Here is a 23,249-nt window from a genome sequence, read left to right as displayed (position 1 = left end):
CAAATTCGAGCTTTGTTAAATTTGACATGGTGGTACTAAAAAAAATTACGATGCATTTTATTAGTTAATAATTATTGCAATACAAAATAACGGATAAACAACAAGTACAAATATTTGTAAAAATAAAGAAAACGCACGAGGAGGATATTCTCCGATAAATACAAGACTCGTGAGTATGACAACCAAAATAATTAAAAATATCCTTGAGAAAGCCATCTTCTTTTTTCTTCGAAAAATTTGATGATGAATAATTTTTAGAGAATAAGAGAAAGTTGGAGTGATGGAATGTGTTTGTGAGATCATATTTATAGGGCAAAAACTAGCCGTTTTTTACCATTTATGACCGTTGGGGTACAAAAAAAATAATGGTATGTATTTGTATAATTTTATTGTAATAATATGATATATATATAATATTAGACATGTTTAAATAATTATGTATATCATATCATAATATTATAATGAGTGTCATAATTTATTTTGTTTAAAAATCTTATAGGCTTTTATACTTGTCGTATCCCTTACCGGGAGTGTGGGATGTCGTCTTAACATCCTCCCAGGATTTATAACAAGTTTATGAAAAATTTATTTTTATTATTTCTAATAATAACATTATATTGTATATTAAATAAATACACAATAAATAAATAACAGTAAAATAAATATAATTATTTTTGTTACCTTTTTCTTCTGTTTGGAGCTTGGAAAAGTATGTAGGACTTTTAGAGCTTCGTGCTCATAACGTGTTGTGAAAAAGTAAAAATTTATAGTAAAAAGTAAAAATCTCAAACTCTCAAAATTTACCAAACTACACACTTTATAATATTTTTCTCTCTACTCAATTGTGATTTTCTTCACAAATGAGAGATCTATTTATAGGAAATCTTTACAAATAATCCAAAAATTACCTACATCATCACACACTAATTTTCAATATTTACAACTCTTATTTTCAACATTCAAATATTCAACATTCAAATATTCAATACACACATTTTAAATATTATTTTCCAATAAGAAACAATATGTTTGACATTTTTCTAAGATGTTTTCCTTCTGCAAAATATCTTTTATTCACTCTTCGTAATTTTTTGCAAGAATAATAAAGTATTATATTTTGTGAAAATAGCCAAAAATAGTTTCGACTATTTAATATTATTATTATATTTTGTGAAAGTAGCCAAAATGGTTTCGACTATTTATGTTTTGTCATGTAAGTTGATTGTGTTATGGTTTCTAGTCTTTTTTTTGGCCACGAGTGTTGATGTGGCAAAAATATTACCGTGACATCAGAAAATATTGATGCAGAATTGGGAAATGTTGATGTGTTTGACATCACATAATTAACTACTACATCATAAAAGTGTCAAAAGTCTAAACACAACTTAAGTTACATAAATCAAAACCCAAAATTAAATATATACATGATTAAAACACAAAAGACGCAATATCCCTTTTATATCATGGTTAAATTCACTATTATATATTTTATATGCATATTTCTATATTTAACATTTTTAAACATTATTGATTTGTTGTTATAACTATTTTGATAACCATAAATTTTTTTTTTGTAGTCAATTTTTTTGACATGCATTGTTTAAATTAGCCATAAAGAAGAAGTACGTGAGCGTGAGCATAACATGACATTATGTGAGGTCACCCAGCCAACCTAAATTTAATGCAACGGAATATACGTTGTTGGAATAATAAATGATCTGTATAAATATTAGAAGGCCTCGGCCGTCGGGAAAGGCTGCCAGCCATCGTGAACTGAAAAACATTTTCACAATAGATTATTCGATCCAATGAAATTAAATTTGATGATTTAAAAAAAATGTTTACATCTCTGTTCAATCTTTTTACTCAAGTTTGACAAATAAATAGAAAATAAATTATTATGTAATCAATATATCAATGTTCTAAAAAGTGGTAAACGACTATCATTCTCGGCTACCGCAAAAAAAAAAAAAAAAAAAAAACGCCAAGACGATTTATTTTACCTAAATATTTAATTCTTCTTATTCGTATTCATATTTCTCCGATAACTTCTCTATATCAGATTCAAACTCAAAATAAATTACATATTTTTCCCTCTTTGTCCGATACTAATTGATTGAAAAATATGTCATACGATCTTTTTTAACAAATTTAAATCCAAAAAAAATTATATATTAAATTAGGAGGCAAATTTTTCTAACAATGTCCAAGGATGTTGTCTTTCTAAAAATCGGGACGATGGACGACTGCCTAACGCCTAAGCGTTGTCTATAAAATTTAGAACACAAATCAATATATATGAATTTATCGTCAATACATTATATGTACATTCTTCAATCACCTCATCCTTAAAACTAAACGGTACTTCAACCTCAGTATACACATTACACTATTATCAATTATCTCATTCTTCAAACCAAAAAGTGCATTAACATTAATAAATTAATTGGTCGTCAAGAATTTACTTTCTTGTGCAACTTCGAGGAAAATTTCCAAATTTGGCATCTGAATACAAAACTCTTACACGAATATGTTGGAATATATTCAATATTTGAAAAATTAAATTATAAATTTGACATTTTGGATAAATTTAAATTGGTGGGAAGGAAAAGCATGTAAAGAGTGGCTTCTTTTACATTTTTTCTTCACGAGGCAGTAGTCTAGCAGTGGTGTTTGCCCAATTTATTACGGGCTGGGCCTTAGCAAGGGATGGATAGAAGTTAGCCCAAATCAACTGTAGCCCAAGAAGAATTCCGACCTAACCTTCTTATTACTATAATTATTTTGAACTGAAATTATTCCAACGATTTGATAAATAAAATTTCAAAAATCTAATTATAGAACCGTGAAATGATTTTTAGATTGCAGTTATTTTTTATGTTAAAAAGAACATTGTGTAATATATATACCGATTTGAGTGTAAATTATTATTTTTTATATTAAAAATATTATTTTTCACTGCGGATTCGAATACGTAGCTGCGCGAAAATCAAATCTTAGATTTGCCTTCCGACGCCTGATCAAACTCGTAAAACTGTATGTTCTATTTGAGTTTGCTATTCTGTGGAAGATATTTATACTAAAAGGGGTTCTGCCGTTTTCAATTCCTTTTTCAGTTTTTTCTTTGTTATGTCATTCACTGGTTTCATATTTTTACGTAGGAATTATTCACGCATATGTACGTATTGATATATTACTTGGCACCTTAATTATTAACTAAGTACAATGCTTAGAGATTAATTATATATGCTTAGAGATTATATATACGTTCCCTAAAATAGATAAGTTCAGAGGTTCTGAAAGTTAAACTATCCGTCACTTATTAAATGATACCAATAATCTAATCAATTTAAATTAAATAAATATACGTTCAGAAATATTAGAACACTGGAATAGGGTTGGAAAAAAATATTGAATTTTCGGTATATCGAGATTACCGTACTAAAAAATACCGAATTTACGATATGATATTGATACCGAAATTTTGGTGCAGCACGGGTACGAAATTATATTCTTCTTTCTTCTACCATTTCATAATGTTTTTCATAGCCCATACTCTTTTTGCCAAGGGCCCCAAAACCCTAACGAATGGTGAATAATTCATATACAAATTAATTAAAACTTGCGCATGGATCTCTTTTACTGACCTTTTATCAAATGACGCACATGCATGACTTAAAAGCATGTTGCAGCTATGGAGACCGGAGTAACTCTGCAACAATGTGAAAATAATATTTAAAAATATGCATGTATGATGAAATATTTGACTTATAAAAGCGCACAGTACTATAACTCTTATTCATCGACATCTGGTACATTGTAATAAATATTTCTGATGAAAATATTTATTTTAGCCTGTAATTGGTGGCGTGAAAACTCTTCTTCTTTATATCCAACATTATGTACTCACTGGCCAGCCATTTGCCATTAGAAACAACAGTGGTAAATAAAAAGATTAATGGAAATTATAGACGTTGTTGTATCATTCTTGACAGCCCTTTTCCTCCGCTTATGGTGGCGATACTGGTCCTCCGCCAGGGGAAAATCTAAAAACCTACCACCGGGTCCGACTGGTTGGCCACTTGTGGGGAACTTGTTCCAAGTGATCTTCCAGCGCCGCACTTTCATATATGTTGTCCGTGATTTACGAGTAAAATATGGTCCCATTTTCACCATGCAGATGGGGCAACGAACTCTGGTGATCATCACCTGCTCGGAGTTGATACATGAAGCCCTGGTTCAGAAAGGCGCGCTCTTTGCCAGCAGGCCGGCGAATTCCCCTACCAGACTCATATTCAGCGTCGGGAAGTGCGCCATAAACTCGGCCGAGTACGGCCCTCTGTGGCGTTCCCTCCGCCGCAACTTCGTGACCGAGCTGATAAATCCGGCGAGAATCAAACAGTGTGGTTGGGTAAGAAAATGGGCTATGGAAAACCACATGAGGCGGCTTCAGGAAGAAGCGTCCCGCGTCGGATATGTGGAGGTGATGAGTAATTGCAGGCTTACCATATGCAGCATTCTTATTTGCTTGTGCTTCGGGGCAAAGATTTCCGAAGAACGAATCAAAGTCATCGAGAGTATATTGAAAGATGTGATGATGATGACCACGCCGAAGCTGCCGGATTTCTTGCCGTTGCTGACCCCGCTTTTCCGACGGCAGGTAAAGGAAGCTAAAGAACTGAGAAGGAAACAGCTGGAATGTTTGGTCCCATTGATTCGAAACAGAAAGGTATTTGTTGAGAGCGGAGAAAAACACACAGCGGCCATTTAAAACTCAAGATTTTGTAATCATGATAATATTTCGATACTTAAGTGTGTTAGGATTAAGCAATTTTCGGTATCTATCTCATTATTTAAGATATAAGATTTGCAAGACTATTTAAAGTTGTGTAGATAATTATATCGTGTACAATATTTTTTAGCTCAAGATTTAAGATAATATTGTGCATATACTTTGAATTTGGGATAATAAATATACCACGATCTAAGGAATTAAATAAGGAATATTTGGATATGAGTAGGTAAAGTTTGGGATATAAATTCAAAGTTGAAAAGATTTTTACGAGATAAAGATATAAGATTTGATATGATATTGATACCAAATAAAGATATAAGATTTGATATGATAATCTATCCTAAATTCAAGTTTGATTCGAAGTTCAAACACAAGGATAAAACACGATCAGGATAGCAGTCAACCCCTATAAATAGGAGGACCCTCCCATTCAAATTTTACACCTAATTTTCGAATTTCTCTCCATTATTTTCGAAATTCTTCCCTAAAAATTCTGCACGAGTCATCAAAATTCTGTCCAAGTTCAGAAATTCATTTCTCTCGCTCGGGTATTTGGAATCCGATCTTCACCGTTCAGAATGTTCTTCCATATGTTTGAAACAACATATCCAAATTTCGGCCAAATCCAACTGTTAGTTTTTTGTTTATAGCCTTCGTAAGAAAACTGCTCAGATTTTAGGCGAGAAACAGCATACCTACGGTTTTTCGTCTATAAGTAGGTTACAACGGCTTCAAACTCGATCTCTACCGTTCATAATTTAATTAACGTACTTGGTAACGTACTGTAAAAGTTTGAGCCCGATCCAACGGTTCAATAAGGTGCAAGGAATTTTACAAAGGGGATGATTTTTCGATAGATGTGCTGATGCGTTTTCGAAGCATGATTCTTCTATGATTTTCGAATTCTTCATGTTTTCTTCCAGTCTAAGGTAAATGGGCTTGTTTTAAAATATTTTTCGTACGAATTATTTCGTTTTTGAAAGTTTCGGTTGAGCACCTTCACTCTGTTTCTACGTTCTTTTTTGTGCGATTTTGGTACGTTTACGTGTTGGCACTGTGAGGATTCACTGAAAATGGGTGGGAATCCCAACATATGGCCCTTCACGGTTGGATAGAACCGTTTTATGGTCTCGTCCCCTTAGAGGATTAAAAATTAGGGACAGATATCAGTAAACCATAGAAGGTGAAAGAATCACAGTGCTGTTATGACATGAATATGATGATATGTTATGAAAAGCATGATATGTTTACGTGTTATTTTCGAAAAAATTGTGTAAATATTTTTATGTTGTGCTCGAACGGCCCCCGCTTACTGAGTGACGATCATATCACTCACCCCTTACTCTACTCTCCCCAGATAAATCAGAAAAAAAAATCGAGGAAGATGAACAAGACCAGTTTTGGGGCTGATAATAAGATAATTCAATAAGTTTATTTTAGTTTTGACTTAGTAAGTTGTAAACGCTTCCGCATATTTTTTTATCATTTTAAGAATCTACGTTGTAAAGACAATCTTTTGATTGATTATGAGTAATAAACTGGTTTTTGGTTTATACTGTACTACGAGGCTTGTTGTTTTCAATTGTGTGGTTGTAAAACAACGCCGGTGTCGACTAACCCCGGTCACGGGGCGTGACACGCCACTTCAGAAATGTCGAGCCCCATTGGCGCTGCGTACATTGATTCACTGTTTGACCTTGAACCGGCGGGAAGAGGGAAGCTTGGGGAAGAAGAAATGGTGACGCTTTGTTCGGAAGCCATTAACGCGGGAACTGATACGAGCGCCACCACGCTGGAGTGGGCTTTGCTCCATTTAGTACAGAATCAAGAAATCCAAGGAGAATTGTATAAAGAAATTGTTGATGTTGTGGGTAAAGATGGAGTGCTGACTGAAAGTGAGGTTGAGAAAATGCCATATCTTGGAGCCATAGTTAAGGAAACTTTCAGAAGACACCCTCCAAGTGCTGTGTTTTCAACACAGTAGAGGATCCAAATTCATATATATATAGTTTCAAATTCTTATTAGTCTCTGTTGAAGACTGATTCAAAGAAGTAAAGAGACTTGGTCTTTGATATTTTAGATTTATTATATAGTCAATAAAAGTAGTGCCAATAAAATCTCTAGTTGTTGAGATAATTCAGTTGTGAAAACGTTGGATTGTAAGCCTATATAAAGGAATTCTTTGTTCTTAAATAAAGTGTGGAAATAGTTTTGTTCTCAAGCTAAATATTCTTCACTATTTTTGCCATTGTTCCTCTGTAATTCATTTCCAAATCTTCTTGTTTTCTTTATTTCCACAACATTTGTGGTATCAGAGCCAGGCTATTTCATAACTGGGTTTCAAACTCATGGCAACTAATGGCAATGTTGTAAGCATCTCTCAACCAGCCATACCAGTATTCAAAGGAGAAAATTATGAATTCTAGAGCATTAAAATGAAAACTCTTTTCAAGTCTCAAGAGTTGTGGGAATTGGTCGAAAATGGATACCAAGATCCAGATGATGAAACAAGATTGAAAGAAAACAGAAAGAAATATGCGAAGGCATTATTCTTTATTCAACAAGCTGTCCATGAATCAATTTTTCTAAAATTGCTGGTGCAAATACAGCAAAAGAAGCTTGGACAACATTAAAGAGTGCGTTTGAAGGTACATCGAAGGTGATTATTGTAAAACTTCAAACGGTTCGTCGGGATTTCGAAACCTTACTTATGAAAGGAGGAGAATCCGTGCAAGATTTCTTGACCAGAGTTGCTGAAATCATCAATCAATTTAGGTCCTATGGAGAAGAAATTTCTGATCAAACAATTGTGGAAAAAGTGCTTAGAAGTCTGACTCCAAAATTTGATCATGTTGTAGCCGCAATTGAGGAATCTAAGGACTTATCAACATATTCATTTGATGAGCTAATGGCATCACTGCAATCTCATGAGGTAAGAATAAATAAATCGGTTGAAAAAAATGAAGAGAAAGCCTTTCATGTACAGAGGGATAACTCAAACCAGAAATATGAGCAAAGAAATGCAACCGGTAGAGGACGTGGAAGGGGAGGATCACGTAGCAGAGATGATTATGGCAGAGGAAGAGGTGACAAAAACATCCAATGTTACTATTGCAAAAGATTTGGGCATATAAAGGCTGATTGTTGGAAACTAGATTAGCAAAATAACCTCAAACAACAAGAAAAAACTAATGTCCCATATTGTAACTACTGTAAAAAATATGGGCATGTGCAGGATCAGTGTTGGCATAAAAATAGTAAGCAAATTATGCAGATGAGCAGGAACAAGAGGCAAATTTGTTCATGGCTGATCAAGAATATGCAAAGTCTACTAACAATATTTGGTTTTTGGATAGCGGATGCTCTAATCATATGACAGGATCAAAGGCATTATTTAAGGAGCTTGATGAGTCATACAAGATAAAAGTAAGGCTTGGAGATGACAAACAAATGCAAGTGGAAGGAAAAGGTACTATAGCAGTAAATGATGGCCATGGTAATATTAAGCTCCTTTTTAATGTTTATTTCATTCCTGATTTAACTCAAAATCTCTTGAGTGTTGGGCAACTCATCGGTAATGGGTATTCTGTCCTTTTTGACAATGGTTCATGTGTTATTAGAAATAAAGAATCTAATCAAGTCATTGTTGATGTTAAAATGATGCCAAATAAATTGTTTCCTCTTGAAAGTTTCTAGTGTTGAAAATCATGTCCTTGTTGTCAAAGAAAACATCGAGTCCAGACTGTGGCACTTCCGTTATGGGCATTTGAATATTAAAGGTTTGAAATTGCTGAGTCAGAAAGAAATGGTTTCCGGGCTGCCTAACATCGAGTCTTTAGATTTATGTGAAGGGTGTGTGTATGGGAAGCAATACAAGAGATCGTTTCCTATTGGAAAATCTAGAAGAGCAACAAATCTTTTGGAGCTTGTTCATGCTGATTTGTGTGGTCCTATTCAAACTGAGTCATTTGCAGGAAGCAAATATTTTTTGTTATTCACCGATGAGTACAGTCGCATGAGTTGGGTTTATTTTCTGAAATTCAAGTCAGAAACATTTGAATCATTTAAAAAATTCAAGGCACTTGTTGAGAAGCAACGTGATGGAAACATAAAGACACTTTGCACTGATAGAGGAGGTGAATTCTTATCTAACAATTTTATTCAGTTTTGTGAAGAGCAGGGGCTACACAGAGATTTGAATGCTCCATATACACCCGAGCAAAATGGCATAGCTGAACGAAAAATAGAACGGTGGTTGAAATGGCAAGGAGCATGCTTAAGGCAAAAGAACTTCCAAATAAATATTGGGCCGAAGCTGTTGCTACATCAGTTTATTTACTAAATTTATCACCGACCAAGGCTGTTTTAAATCAAACACCATACGAAGCTTGGAGTGGTAAGAAACCTTCAGTAAGTCATTTAAAAATAATTGGTTGTATTGCGTATACTTTGATTGATTCACATAATCATAGTAAACTTGATGATAAATCAACAAAATTCATTTTTGTTGGTTATTGTACACAATCTAAAGCATATAGGTTGTATGAACCTGTCATTGGCAAAGTGATTATTAGCAGAAATGTCATATTCAATGAAGATGCAAATTGGAAATGGCAAGAAGAATCTGGATGTGCTCATATTGATGTTCCATCATTAATTGAAGCTCCACAAGTTGAAGAATTTCCTTTGCAGCAGAATTCTTCAAGTTCAATTCCTTCAAATTCAACCACTTCAAGTCCTGTATGTAGCAGCTCATCTTCAGATGAAACACCACCACTGAAATTTCAATCATTAAGGGAAATTTATAATTCAACTCAAGCTTTATTTGTTGCTGATCCTGTTAAGTTTGAGGCAAGCTGTAGGAAAAGAAGAATGGCGTGTTGCAATGGAAGAAGAGCTAAAATCAATTCAGAAAAATGAAACATGGGAATTGATGAACTTATCGGAAGGAAAAAATGCTATTGGAGTCAAATGGGTGTTTAGAACAAAGTATCATTCGGATGATACCATTGATAAACATAAAGCTCGTCTCGTTGTGAAAGGGTATGCCCAACAACAAGGAATTGATTATGAAGACACTATTTTCTCCAGTTGCACGCTTCGAAACAGTAAGAATTTTACTTGCACTAGCTGCCTATTTAAGTTTGCCTATTTACCAATTTGATGTCAAGTCGGCATTCTTGAATGGGGAATTGCACGAAGACGTTTATGTCACCCAACCTGAAGGTTTTATTATTCATGGTAAAGAAGACAATGTGTATAAGCTCAAAAAGGCTCTTTACGGGTTGAAACAAGCGCCTCGTGCATGGTATAGCAAAATCGACTCATATTTTCTTGATAATGGTTTTGAAAGAAGTAAGAATGAGCCCACACTATACTTGAAGAGGCAAGGTAATGATGATATTTTGATCATATGTATTTATGTAGATGATATGATCTATATGGGGTCATCTTCTGCTCTTGTTAATGAATTCAAAGTTTGCATGAAAAAAAAATTTGAAATGTCGGATTTGGGTCGATTACATTACTTTCTTGGCCTTGAAGTGAATCAAGTTGAGGATGGATTTTTGTTTCACAAAAAAAATATGCTACTGATCTTCTTAAAAGATTCAGTATGATCAATTGTAAAGTTGCAGACACCACAATGAATTTAAATGAGAAACTACAATTTGATGATGGCACTGGAGCAGCAAACTCAAAGTATTTCAGAAGTATGGTTGGAGGCTTGATTTATTTGACTCATACTCGGCCTGATATAGCATTTTCAGTTGGGTTGATATCAAGGTTTATGCACTCTCCTTCAAAACATCATCTAGGTGCTGCAAAAAGAGTGTTACGCTATATTGCAGGGACAACTGATTTTGGGTTATGGTATGATCATGATTCAGACTTTAAATTGCTTGGATTTACAGATAGTGATTGGGCTGGGTGCTTGGAAGATAGAAAGAGTACATCTGGTTATGTTTTTAGTCTTGGTTCAGCTGTTATCTCATAGGTGTTCAAAGAAACAAGCAACAACAGCATTGTCATCTTCCGAAGCAGAGTATGTAGCTGCTACTTCAGCAGCATGTCAAGCTATATGGTTGCAAAGAATTCTAGAAGATCTAAGGCATAAGCAAATTGAAGCAACTAAGATATATTGTGACAACAAATCTGCAATAGCTATGTCGAAGAATCCATCATTACATGGAAGAACAAAGCATATTGATCTTCGAATTCATTTCATCAGAGAGTTGGTTGCAAAATAGTTGATTACTTTGGAGTTTTGCAATACAAATGAACAAGTTGCTGACATATTTACGAAATCCCTTCCATGCAAGAAATATTTGTATTTCATAAATCAACTAGAAGTCTGTAGCTTTGAATCAAGGGAGAGTATTGAAGACTGATTCAAAGAAGTAAGGAGACTTGATCTTTGATATTTTAGATTTATTATTTAGTCAATAAAAGTAGTGCCAATAAAATCTCTAGTTGTTGAGATAATTCAGTTGTGAAAACGTTGGATTGTAAGCCTATATAAAGGCTTTCTTTGTTCTGAAATAAAGTGTGGAAATAGTTTTGTTCTCAAGCTAAATATTCTTCACTATTTTTGTCATTGTTCCTCTGTAATTCATTTCCAAATCCTCTTGTTTTCTTTATTTCCACAACAGTCTCACAATAATTTTCTTGTAATCCATGCAGCCACGAAAACGATAGAGCTTGGGGGATACACAATTCCTGCCGACACAAATGTGGAGTTTTACACGGCGTGGCTGACTGGAGGATCCGGACATGTGGCAGAACCCTAGTGAATTCAAGCCATAGAGGTTCTTAACCGGCGACGGCGTGGAGGTGGATATCACCGGAATGAAGGGAGTGAAGATGCTGCCGTTTGTGACGGGTAGGAGGATTTGCCCCGCCTGGAGTTTGGGCACCTTACATGTGAACTTGCTCCTGGCCAGGATGGTGCAAGCGTTTAAGTGGATCCCCATCCCGGATAACCCGCCCGACCCTACCGAAACCTTCGCATTTACTGTTGTCATGAAGGATCCGCTGAAAGCAATTATTCTGCCACGGGTAGGGATGTAAACAAACCAAACCGTTCGCGAGCTATTCGGAGCTCGGCTCGATAAAAAGCTTGTTTGAGTTCGTTTGTTAATCATATCAAACCAAGCTCAAACTCGATTTTGAGCTCGACAATTTAATCAAACCAAGCTCAAGCCTAAGCGTATTCGGCTCGTGAGCTCACAAACATGTTCGTTAATAGGCTCGCGAGCTCGAACTCGGCTCGTTTAGGTGGCTCGTAAGCTCGAGCTTGACTCATTTGTTGAGTTGACAAATAAAAATATTAGTACTAATAAAATTTAAACTTTTATGTCTAATATAAAATTAGTTCATAGATATATTTAATTTTAACAAGCTCGAATCAAGCTCCAATTCGAGCTCAATTGTATGTTTTACGAGCTCGAAAATGAGCCGAGCTCAAGTCAGGCTTGTTAAATATGATAAACGAGCTATTAATAAACCAAGCTCGAGTCCGGCTTGATTAACATGATAAACGAGCTTTTAACGAGTCGAACTCGAGCTTTTCACAAGCTTAGTAATTTCAAGACAATTCGAATTCTAGCATGATGATAAAAGCTCGAATAAAGCTCGAGCTCTATCAATCTTAAACGAGCAAAACTCAAGCCAGATGATAAAAGGTCGAATCAAGCTCGAGCTCGAGCTTGAGCTTGAATTAATCTTAAACAAGTCAAGCTCAAGCCTGATACTGTTCGGCTTGGTTTGGATCATTTACATCCCTAGCCACGGGCAAACATTCGAAATTATGGATTGCGCAAACTTGAAGTCAATTAATCCATCTGTTATTGTTTCGGTTTGTTCGGTTTAAATGTGTTGTATTCGATTGCTTCTTCTTTTTTTTTTTTTTTTATTGAATTGATATGCAATTTATACTTTATTTATTAGTAATAAAGTTATATCGCAAGATTTTTATTCAAAAAATCGTGAGTTTTTTTTACTACAAAATTTTTTCCTTTCTTTTTTAATTTGAATAATACAAATTCTTTTTTCGACAGATTTTGACTAAAATAATTCTCTTTTTTTTTATTAGTAATGACGTATGATTCTATATGAATTTCGTACAAAAAATTCAGAAATTCGTAGTAGTAGTTTTTTTCCCATCAACATAGAGTCTCAGTCAACATGTTTCATTAAATAATTCAAAATTTGTAATGATTTTGTCTAATAATTTGAAAAAGATTGTTAGCGTTATTGCTAGCAGTTATAATATGCAATGTATAAGTCCTGCTGAATAAGATATTTACAAAAGACGTAAAAATTAAAATATTTTAGAAAAACACTTTCTTGAAAGAGAAGAATGAGATACTTAGAAATGTTGTCCTTCGAACTTTCACAAAGATTTCTTGTGTGTTTTATATTCGGTAACGTTTTACTTTGTCGATCTAATGCTTGTGGTTTATTGATTTTCACCGTTGGTTCACAAAGTCGGTCAGACCATTTCCGTATTATCTTTTCAATTGTCTCTGAACTTTCAAAGGTCGATATTCGATTTTAGGTGCTAACATTAGTTGAGATCACTGCTACTAAGATTTAAGAAGAAAAATTTGTAAAGTGTTTATTCACCCCTCTAAATACATCCACTTATCCTAATAACGACTAACCTCCCAACCAATCACCTTGAAAACACCAAAAATCTCGAAAAAGAGCATTAGATAAGAGGTTGGATGTGAGATCCGGTGTACCTCTCTGACACTCAAGTCCAATTCCCGCTATCAAAATATATGCTCAAAATAAAAGTGAATGCACCCTACAAATGAAATTAAACCAAGTATTCATAAGAAGAAAGAGACACCAAAAGTCAAATGATCACTTGTTTTAGCAAATCTTAGGAGCTCATGCCCCAAGTCGGGAACTGAGCTATCCCCAATTGAGGTAAATAAATTAACCAATGAGATTGTGTTGTATGGGAGATACGACATTCATTTTGTACTTTTAGCAAGTCACCTGTCACATAGCTCAACTATGTTGCCGACCTCGAGAACTTTACCGATCTTGGAACTCTTTTTGAAACCGCTCGTTTTGTATGCTTGATGTAGACATTCGAATGATCTTTCTCACGTACATCCAAATATTACAGATCTTGAAGGATTTGGTTTCTCTTTACGGTGTGGAGTGTTAGTTGAGATTTTAATAAATGTGGGTGGGGCCCACATTAATTAAAATATTAAAAATAACAAATCCCACATCGTGATTCTTTCAAAGTTGGCTTAAGAATTTTGTTATAAATTGAGACTTCCTTGTTTGCTTTTAGTATCCCAAAATCAAAAGCTTTTTAGCTTTGATAAAAAGAGAGTGCATAGAAAAAAAGAGTATTTTTTTCTTGAGTGCGGGAATTCTCTTGTGTGAGTTAGAGAAATTATTTTCTCGGTATACTCGGGTTTGGGAGTGTGAGATATTTAGTGTATTGGTGTATACACTTGTTGTAATATTTCTTTCGGTTATAAAAGTTGCAGTGCTCCGTGGACGTAGCCTATCTTGGGTGAACCACGTAAATCTTTGTGTCCTTGTTGATTATTTTATTCTGCAATTTTTCGGCACTATATTATCATCGTGGTTGGCATTGCTTCGGGGTAATTTCCCAACAACTGGTATCAGAGTCTTATTGTGAAAATTCTTAAAAATTCTGAGTATGCTCTGTGGTTGCAGCTCTGTCTGATCTTCCACATCAGAAAAGATTTTTTAGATTTTTTGCTAAGGCTAGAGAAGTGATGGCCGGAGATGATGGATCGGGACCGGGAATCAACAAGTTCGACGGAACAGATTTTTCGTTCTGGCGGTTACAGATAAAAGATTATCTGTACAGTAAGAAGCTGCATCAACCTCTATCAGGAAAAAAACCGGAAAAGATGGAGGATGATGATTGGGAGCTCCTTGACCGACAGGTGTTAGGTGTGATACGACTGACCCTAACAAAGAATGTGGCGCATAACGTGGCGGAGGCCAAAACCACGGAGGAGATGATGACCATTCTGTCAGACATGTACGAGAAGCTATCAGCAAACAACAAAGTACATCTCATGAAGAAGTTATTCAACTTGAAGATGGGAGAAGGTGCTTCGGTAGCAAAACACATAAATGAATTCAACACGATCGTCTCTCAGCTGACATCGGTGGACATCAAATTTGATGATGAGGTTCGGGCACTTATTCTTCTGGCATCTTTACCAGACAATTGGGAACCGATGCGGGCAGCGGCTAGCAACTCTGTTGGAAAAGGGAAACTACAACTCAATGATGTTAGAGATCAAATCCTTGCTGAAGAAGTTCGCAGGAAAGACTCGGGTGAAGCAACATCATCGAGATCTGCTCTAAATCTTGATAACAGAGGAAGAGGCAGGAGTGGTGAAAGGAGTTCCAACCGATGGCGCTGTAGATCCAAATCAAGAAATGGAAAAGTCAAAAACATCCTTGAAAAGAATATGAAGTGCTGGAGCTGTGGTGAGACTGGTCACCTGAAAAAGAACTGCAGATCAACGAAGAATAATGCCAATGTTGTCACTGAGGAAGTACATGATGCTCTGCTATTATCCATGGAAAGCCCTGTTGATTCTTGGGTTATGGACTCGGGAGCTTCGTTTCATACCACTGGTGAGCGCGATGTATTTTATAATTACATCGCTGGCGATTACGGAAAAGTTTTCCTGGCTGATGGAAAACCCTTGGAAATTGTTGGTATGGGTGATGTACGGATGAAGATGTCAAATGGATCTGTCTGGAAAATCAACAAAGTCAGGCATGTACCAAAATTGACATGCAATCTGATCTCGGTGGGACAGCTCGATGATGAAGGCCACAATGTGACTTTCGGTGATGGTTCCTGGAAAGTGAACAAAGGAGCCATGATTGTTGCTCGAGGAAAGAAAATTGGAACATTGTATATGACTTCCAGTTGCAGAGACACATTAGCAGCTGTGGATGCTGGAACCAATTCAAGTCTGTGGCATTATAGACTTGGACATATGAGTGAGAAGGGAATGAAGATGTTGGTGTCAAAAGGAAAGCTACCAGAATTAAAGACTGTTGAACACCAACTATGTGAAAGCTGTATCCTTGGAAAGCAGAAGAAGGTGAGCTTTTCAAAAGGCGGTAGAGAACCAAAAGTAGCAAAGTTGGAGCTGGTTCATACTGATGTATGGGGACCATCTCCTGTGACATCCTTGGAGGCTCGAGATACTATGTCACATTCATTGACGATTCGAGTAGAAAAGTTTGGGTTTATTTTCTGAAAAATAAATCTGATTTTTACGAGACCTTTAAAAGGTGGAAAGCCATGGTGAAAAATGAGACCAACTTGAAGTTGAAGTGCTTACGGTCTGACAATGGTGGAGAATATGAAGATGATGAGTTTAAAAAATATTGTACACAGAACGGGATCAAGATGGAGAAAACCATTCCTGGTACACCTCAACAGAATGGTGTAGCTGAAAGGATGAACAGGACCATGAATGAACGAGCAAGGAGCATGAGATTGCATTCTGGATTGCCAACATCATTCTGGGCTGATGCTGTTAACACTGCATCATATTTGATCAACAGAGGACCTTCGATACCGCTTGACTGCAAAATACCCGAAGAGGTTTGGAGCGGCAAAGAAGTAAACATTTCTTTCTTGAAAGTGTTTGGATGTCTATCCTATGTTCATATTGATTCAGCAAGCAGAACAAAACTTGATCCGAAATCAAAGAAGTGCTTCTTTATTGGTTATGGAGATAATGAGTTTGGTTATCGTTTCTGGGATGACCAAAATCGGAAGATCATTCGGAGCAGGGATGTAATCTTTAATGAGCACCTTCTGTACAAGGACAAGTCAGACATTGGAGCTGGAGATGAATGTCCTGAAGTTAAGAAGACTGATGAAGTACCATTGACATATATTCCTGTGAATGAATCGAAAACCAGTAACCAGGAAGATGGAGAAGAAACTGCACAAGATGATGACCCACAAACTCCGGTGATTGAACTCAGGAGATCTTTGAGAACCATCAGACCACCTGAGAGATACTCCCCTGCACTTCACCATATTTTGCTGACAGACAAAGGTGAACCGGAGACCTATGAAGAGGCAATGCAAAATGATGATTCAACCAAGTGGGAGTTGGCCATGGAAGATGAGATGGATTCACTGTCATCCAATCAAACGTGGGAGTTGACAAAACTTCCGCAAGGCAAAAAGGCGTTACATAACAAGTGGTTGTACCGGTTAAAAGAAGAGCATGATGGTAGCAAGCGGTACAAGGCAAGACTTGTTGTAAAAGGCTTCCAACAACGGTAATGAATTGATTACACCGAGATTTTCTCTCCGGTGGTTAAATTAACCACTATCAGGACAGTACTTGGACTAGTGGCGAAGGAAGACTTACATTTGGAGCAGTTGGATGTAAAGACTGCGTTTCTTCACGGTTACCTAGATGAAGAAATTTATATGAAGCAGCCACATGGCTTTGAAGTACGGGGAAAAGAGAGAATGATGTGCAAACTTCAGAAGAGCTTGTACGGTCTCAAACAAGCTCCAAGACAAGTGGTACAAGAAGTTTGACGGATTTATGAGTAATAATAGTTTCCTAAGGTGTCAAGCTGATCATTGCTGTTATGTGAAAAAGTTTGACGGTTCTTATATCATACTACTGCTATATGTAGATGATATGCTGATAGCTGGAGCTTGTATGGAAGAAATTGATAAACTGAAAAAAGATTTATCAAAGGAATTTGCCATGAAGGATTTGGCTGCTGCAAAGCAAATCCTTGGAATGAGGATCTTAAGAGACCGGGTGAATGGATTCTTGAAGTTATCACAAGAAGAGTACGTGAAAAAGGTGGTTAGCAGATTTAATATGAATGAAGCTAAATCTGTTAGTACTCCTTTGGCTAGTCATTTCAAACTAACCAAAGCACAATCACCATCGACGGAGCAGGAGAATGCTTATATGAATAAGGTTCCTTATGCTTCTGCTGTCGGAAGCCTCATATATGCAATGGTGTGTACAAGACCAGACATAGCACATGCAGTGGGAGTTGTGAGCAGGTTTATGAGTAATCCAGGAAAGCAACACTGGGAAGCAGTTAAGTGGATTCTCAGGTATTTGAAAGGTACTGCTAGTTGTTTTTATGCTTCAGGAGGTCAAAATTGGGCTTACAGGGTTTTGTCGATGCCGATATGGGTGGTGACCTGGATGGCAGGAAAAGTACTATTGGATATGTGTTCACATTAGGTGGTACAGTTGTAAGCTGGGTGTCTAAGCTGCAAAAGATTGTTGCGCTTTCGACTACTGAGGCTGAGTATGTAGCAGTTACAGAAGCTAGCAAGGAAATGATATGGTTGAGATCCTTTCTGGAAGAATTGAGTCAGAAGCTTGAAGATAGCACGTTACACTGTGACAGTCAGAGTGTATTCATTTAGCAAAAAATCCTGTTTATCATGCTAGGACAAAGCATATACATGTTAGGTACCATTTCATCAGATCAGTGTTGGAAGATGGAATCTTGATGCTGGAGAAGATTCCTGGAAGTAAGAACCCAGCCGATATGCTCACCAAGACAGTAACCATTGACAAACTGAAGTTGTGTTCAACTTCAGTCGGACTGCAAGTATAAATGGAGAAGGTTTGAGCTGCTGCACTGATGGTGTGAAAACATGATTGAAATCAAGTCTTCAAGTGGGAGAATTGTTAGGTGAGATTTTAATAAATGTGGGTGGGCCCACATTAATTAAAATATTAAAATAACAAATCCCACATCGTGATTCTTTCAAAGTTGGCTTAAAAATTTTGTTATAAATTGAGCATTCCTTTCTTTGCTTTTAGTATCCCAAAATCAAAAGTCTTTTAACTTTGATAAAAAGAGAATGCATAGAAAAAAAGAGCGTATTTTTTTCTTGAGTGCGAGAATTCTCTTGTGTGAGTTAGAGAAATTATTTTCTCGGTATACTCGGGTTTGGGAGTGTGAGATATTTAGTGTATTGGTGTATACACTTGTTGTAATATTTCTTCCGGTTATAAAAGTTGCAGTGCTCCGTGGACGTAGTCTATCTTGGGTGAACCACGTAAATCTTTGTGTCCTTGTTGATTATTTTATTCCGCAATTTTTCGACACTATATTATCATCGTGGTTGGCATCGCTTCGGGGTAATTTCCCAACATGGAGGTCACATCAAACCTCGCTCCAAGATTAGAACATGATCACTTTTCATTGAGATCTTCTTAATTATTGGGTTAACAGGTCGGCCAACTAAGAGCAAGGGCTCAAAGGTAAGTCAAGTAGCTAGGAGCTCTTTTAGTTGGGAGCTCAGCACAACGCATGGGACCTCGATCAAGAAAGGGTTTGTGGGTTCATGACATAGGATATATGATACTCGTAGGAAAGATCCCACATAAAATTCTACGAGTCAGCTCAATTCAGATTCGCGACAATGACAGAGGATTACATATCTCGAATAAACTAACAATCATCTGAGATGACGACCCTCCCTTGGCCCAACTCTGATGCCTTGCCTAGCTCCCATGCCAACTAAAAGAGCTCATAGCTCCTACCTTTGAGCTATTTGACTTGAGCTCCTAACTCCTAGCTGCTTAACTTACTTGAGCTCCCAGTTGGCCGACCTCCTATTCCAGTGATCGAGAAGATCTGAACAATCTTGGAACGAGGTTTGATGTGACATCCACTTTGTAAAGGGACACTGAATTCTTCAATATATGTACTATTTGGATGTATGTGAGAACTATTTTCCCAGTGTCTACATCATGCACACAAAAAGAGTGGCATCCGATAGAGACCAGTAATGTTCTCGAGGTCGACTACATAGTCGAGCTCTGTGATTGGCAACTTGGATACAAGGGACAAAATGAATGCCATGTCTCCCGTACAACAAGATCCGGTAGGTTGATTTGCTTAACTCAATTGGGGAGGGCTCAATTCTCGACTAGGACATGAGAAGTTAGGATCTGCTTAAACAAGTGCTCCTTTGATTTTTGGTAATTTATTTTCTCTATGAATATCTGGTGTGATTTCATGTTCAGGGGTGCATTCACTTTAATTTCTGCATATATTTATGTTGGAATTTAACTTGAACGTTGGAGGGGTTCTTCGGCCCAATTTCTAACATTCTTTTTCATGATTTTCGGTGTTTTGGTTGGGAGGTCAGTCGTGTAGGTTGGTTAGCAGGTTAGCCGTGTTCTGCCACACAGGAGCTCATCTCCATATTTATAAACGGAAAATACCAAACCCATGTTTTAGTGAGCATCAATGTGGATATTCAACTGTTAAGTCTGTGAATTGGGCCCGGACGACACGAGCATATAATTAGCCTTTGCATATACCTTCCAAAAAATTCACCTATATCGTGTAGTGTCCATGATATCACATCCGTGTCCATGCGAGTTTTTCCAAGTTGTGGGAGGAATTAACAATGCTAATATGTATCTCATGAATGCATGAACCTGGAATTCTAACTCAATGGCTAAAACTATGTTAGAAATACTAGAAAATATGCATAAAAGTACACAGATTAAATAAAAGTCTAATGTTATTTATTTAGACTCCATTTTATGTTATCCACGCTTCATTTATCGTATAAAACTTGTTAACAATGTAAATAAATCATTATTGTTCCAATGGATTGATCCCCCTCTCAACATGCACACTAGCTAGCCAAGGGAATTTGATATGAATATTACACCTAAAAACTTACATTATAGATTCATTGGTCTGATAGCACCAAAGGTCCAAAACGTTCGATTCTCGAATAAGCTAGCAAATCATGCATATATTATTTTGTCCATGTTAATTTAATTCTTGGATCGAGATTCAAAAAGAACCGTAACTTCAACAAATCTCTCCTTTGACTGCGTTGTTGATATCCGAAAATCTTTCCAAAATAGAAAAGCAAAACTACCAACACAAAAGTAGTCATATGACCAACGACGAGGAATATTGCATTTACCATCCATTAATCCTCTCTCTCCAGGATAATTTGTTTATGTTAAGATGTGATCAGTTGCATTTGAATCTTCTTCAATATCGGTCGGAATAGCTAAATACTCGAGCGCAGTGACGACATCTCCAATCAGCGGCCGCGTGCTGGCCTCTTCCTGCAGACACATTGCTGCAACAGCGAGAGCTTGGAATAGACCCTTCATTGGGTACTTCCCTTCAAGTAATGGATCGGCCATCAATGTAAACTTCCTCCTGTCCTTGAATAGTGGCATTGCCTGCAAATTCCACATTCAAAAACAAATTCCTCATTATGATTCTACCCTTTGGATGAATGCTGGACTAGGGGTCGGATTTGCAAGATCCACAGCCTAATTTAGATTGCTAGAGACCTATATATCTACTCTATACATATAAATCAATACATATGTTAGTTTAACTAATGTATAAATCTGATATAAATAATATTACTCAAACTAACCCAATCTACTAGATTCTCCTCCTCGGGTGGTTTCGTGTTATCAATAGCTCTCCTCCCTGAAATAATCTCAAGAAACACCACCCCAAAACTGTAAACATCGGATTTGGTCGTCAGCTGGCCGGTTTTTGCGTATTCGGGTGCACAGTACCCGTACGTCCCCATCACCCTCGTTGACACGTGATCCTGCCCTCCCGTTGGACCCAACTTAGCAAGCCCAAAATCCGACAACTTAGGACAGAAGTTCTTGTCTAATAATATGTTGGACGCCTTGAAATCGCGGTATATTATCGGAGGGTTTGCCGTATCATGCAAGTACTCGAGTCCTTGAGCTGCACCTTTAGCTATCTGCATTCTCGTGTACCAATCCAGAGGCTCCTTATCTGGTGGCAAATCTGATACCAGGAGAAAGATGCAGCCGTTACTTACGAAATTCGATGCATTTCGACATTTTGAATTTACTAGCTACTATAACAAATCATGAATCAAGAACTACCCAAAAGTTGATCTTCTAACGATCCATTATGCATGTACTCATAGACCAATATCCGTTGGCGGCCATCTGCACAATATCCTATCAAATTCACGAGATTCCGGTGGTGCACGAGGCTTAAAGTCAAGACCTCCGACAGGAATTCTCGGTTCCCTTGAACCCCATTTCTGTCCAGTTGCTTCACAGCAACAACCTGGAAACAGATTAACCATGTAAGATAATTTACCAGTTTTAAACGTTGAAAATAAAAAGGCAAAAAGGAGAGATCAGACTCTGAAATATTTAAGTTTATACTTGATTTGTTTTCTTGAGGTATCCTTTGTAGACCCTCCCAAATCCTCCTTCACCTACTAGAAGTTCGGGATCGAAATTTTCTGTGGCATGAGCAAGTTCTCGGAAAGTAAATACTTCAGCCGGAACTCTCACATTTCCATGCTTGAGTATGTCTTCAGCGATTATCCTCTGTTTGCTGTTACCTGTTCATAACAATATCAAAATATCATTCGATCTGTAAAGGATTACTTTAGAATTTCAGCGTGGTTTCTGAGGCTATATACCTAAAACAAAATGACATGAATTCTGATCAGAAGCAACTCTAGTTTCGTGCGAAAAAAAAGAATCCAAAAGAAGTTATACATATAGAAAAACACAAAGGGTTCTTCCAATATTAACGGATAAAACCCAAAACAAAAAAAAACCATGCACAGAAAAATACATCTGATGCAACATGAAGATTTTACCAGAAGAAATGGATATTACTATAGGATTCTAACCCGTATTCATCGATAAACTTCGGGCAATCGTGTATAATGTCTCGGCATCAGCCTTAATTTCTTTAACAGAAGTTCTAGAAGTTTTCAAAGAATTCTTCTTCATTGTATCGCTCCTCTTAATCCTGCAACAATACAGAATTCTCATCTCCTCTTCCCCCCCTTCCCTAGTCACGATTCAGCAAAAAGAACCCTCTTCCTGACGTCCCCAAATATCATATAAAAATTTTCATTCTTTGATTCAAATTTTCTGAATTAAAATTTAAGATGATCAAAGGTGGCACACCAAGAAAAACAGCAAAAATAGGGAGAAATAATTGATCGTTGAAGATTAACTGTGGGCAGATTTGCCTTAAAAGGCGCAGTTGAAAAACTTATTTGAGAATTGATTGAACAACAATCATGAAGAAGATGGGAAATAATATCTTTGTCCAATCATCATGGGAACAACTACTTTTCCTGCATCTTGGAAACAAGATAACACGTCGAATTTAAAGATTTGGGGCTCGCATTTTTCGGATAAAGTTGAGGGGGGCACCTCAAATCTTTTTCAAGAAAATTATATACAAACTATTAGCTGTCCAGGGGGGCATGGAAATAAATCATGGTATTTCCCGTAGTATATTATTTGCTTTGAATTTGAACCTGTTATCTTCGGCCAAACTCCATATGTCGTCATACCTAATTCCATACGAAATAGAACAAAAATTTGTGTGAAACGGTTT

General features: G+C 36.6%; 1 protein-coding gene and 1 pseudogene across 1 annotated transcript; one reads left to right on the top strand and one right to left on the bottom strand.

The window, feature by feature from the left end:
* The first annotated feature begins 3,921 nt into the window (after positions 1-3,921).
* On the top strand, positions 3,922-12,586 carry LOC142522512 (cytochrome P450 77A1-like; annotated as a pseudogene).
* A 7,924-nt stretch (positions 12,587-20,510) lies between these two features.
* On the bottom strand, positions 20,511-23,080 carry LOC142522922 (putative serine/threonine-protein kinase PBL23). Its single transcript, XM_075626516.1, has 5 exons — positions 22,528-23,080; positions 22,049-22,230; positions 21,758-21,947; positions 21,265-21,656; positions 20,511-21,061 (listed from the first exon to the last, which is right to left on the bottom strand). Exons 1-5 carry the CDS (start codon positions 22,670-22,672, stop codon positions 20,828-20,830), a joined length of 1,143 nt encoding a protein of 380 aa, XP_075482631.1. The 5' UTR covers positions 22,673-23,080; the 3' UTR covers positions 20,511-20,827.
* Between the last annotated feature and the right edge of the window lie 169 nt (positions 23,081-23,249).

Source organism: Primulina tabacum, chromosome 13 (genome assembly GCF_025594145.1).
Source record: "Primulina tabacum isolate GXHZ01 chromosome 13, ASM2559414v2, whole genome shotgun sequence".
NCBI classification, from domain to species: Eukaryota; Viridiplantae; Streptophyta; class Magnoliopsida; order Lamiales; family Gesneriaceae; genus Primulina; species Primulina tabacum.
Note: the sequence above shows the minus strand (reverse complement) of the source record. Positions and strands in the feature narration are given on the sequence as shown.

Excerpts from the sequence above, each read along its gene's own strand:
- LOC142522922 (XM_075626516.1), bottom strand. The coding sequence starts at position 22,672 with ATGAGAATTCTGTATTGTTGCAGGATTAAGAGGAGCGATACAATGAAG. Across the intron at positions 21,948-22,048 it reads ACCTCAAGAAAACAAATCAA|GTTGTTGCTGTGAAGCAACT; the intron begins GTATAAACTTAA and ends ATCTGTTTCCAG. Across the intron at positions 21,062-21,264 it reads AGGAGAATCTAGTAGATTGG|GCAATGCCACTATTCAAGGA; the intron begins GTTAGTTTGAGT and ends TGGAATTTGCAG.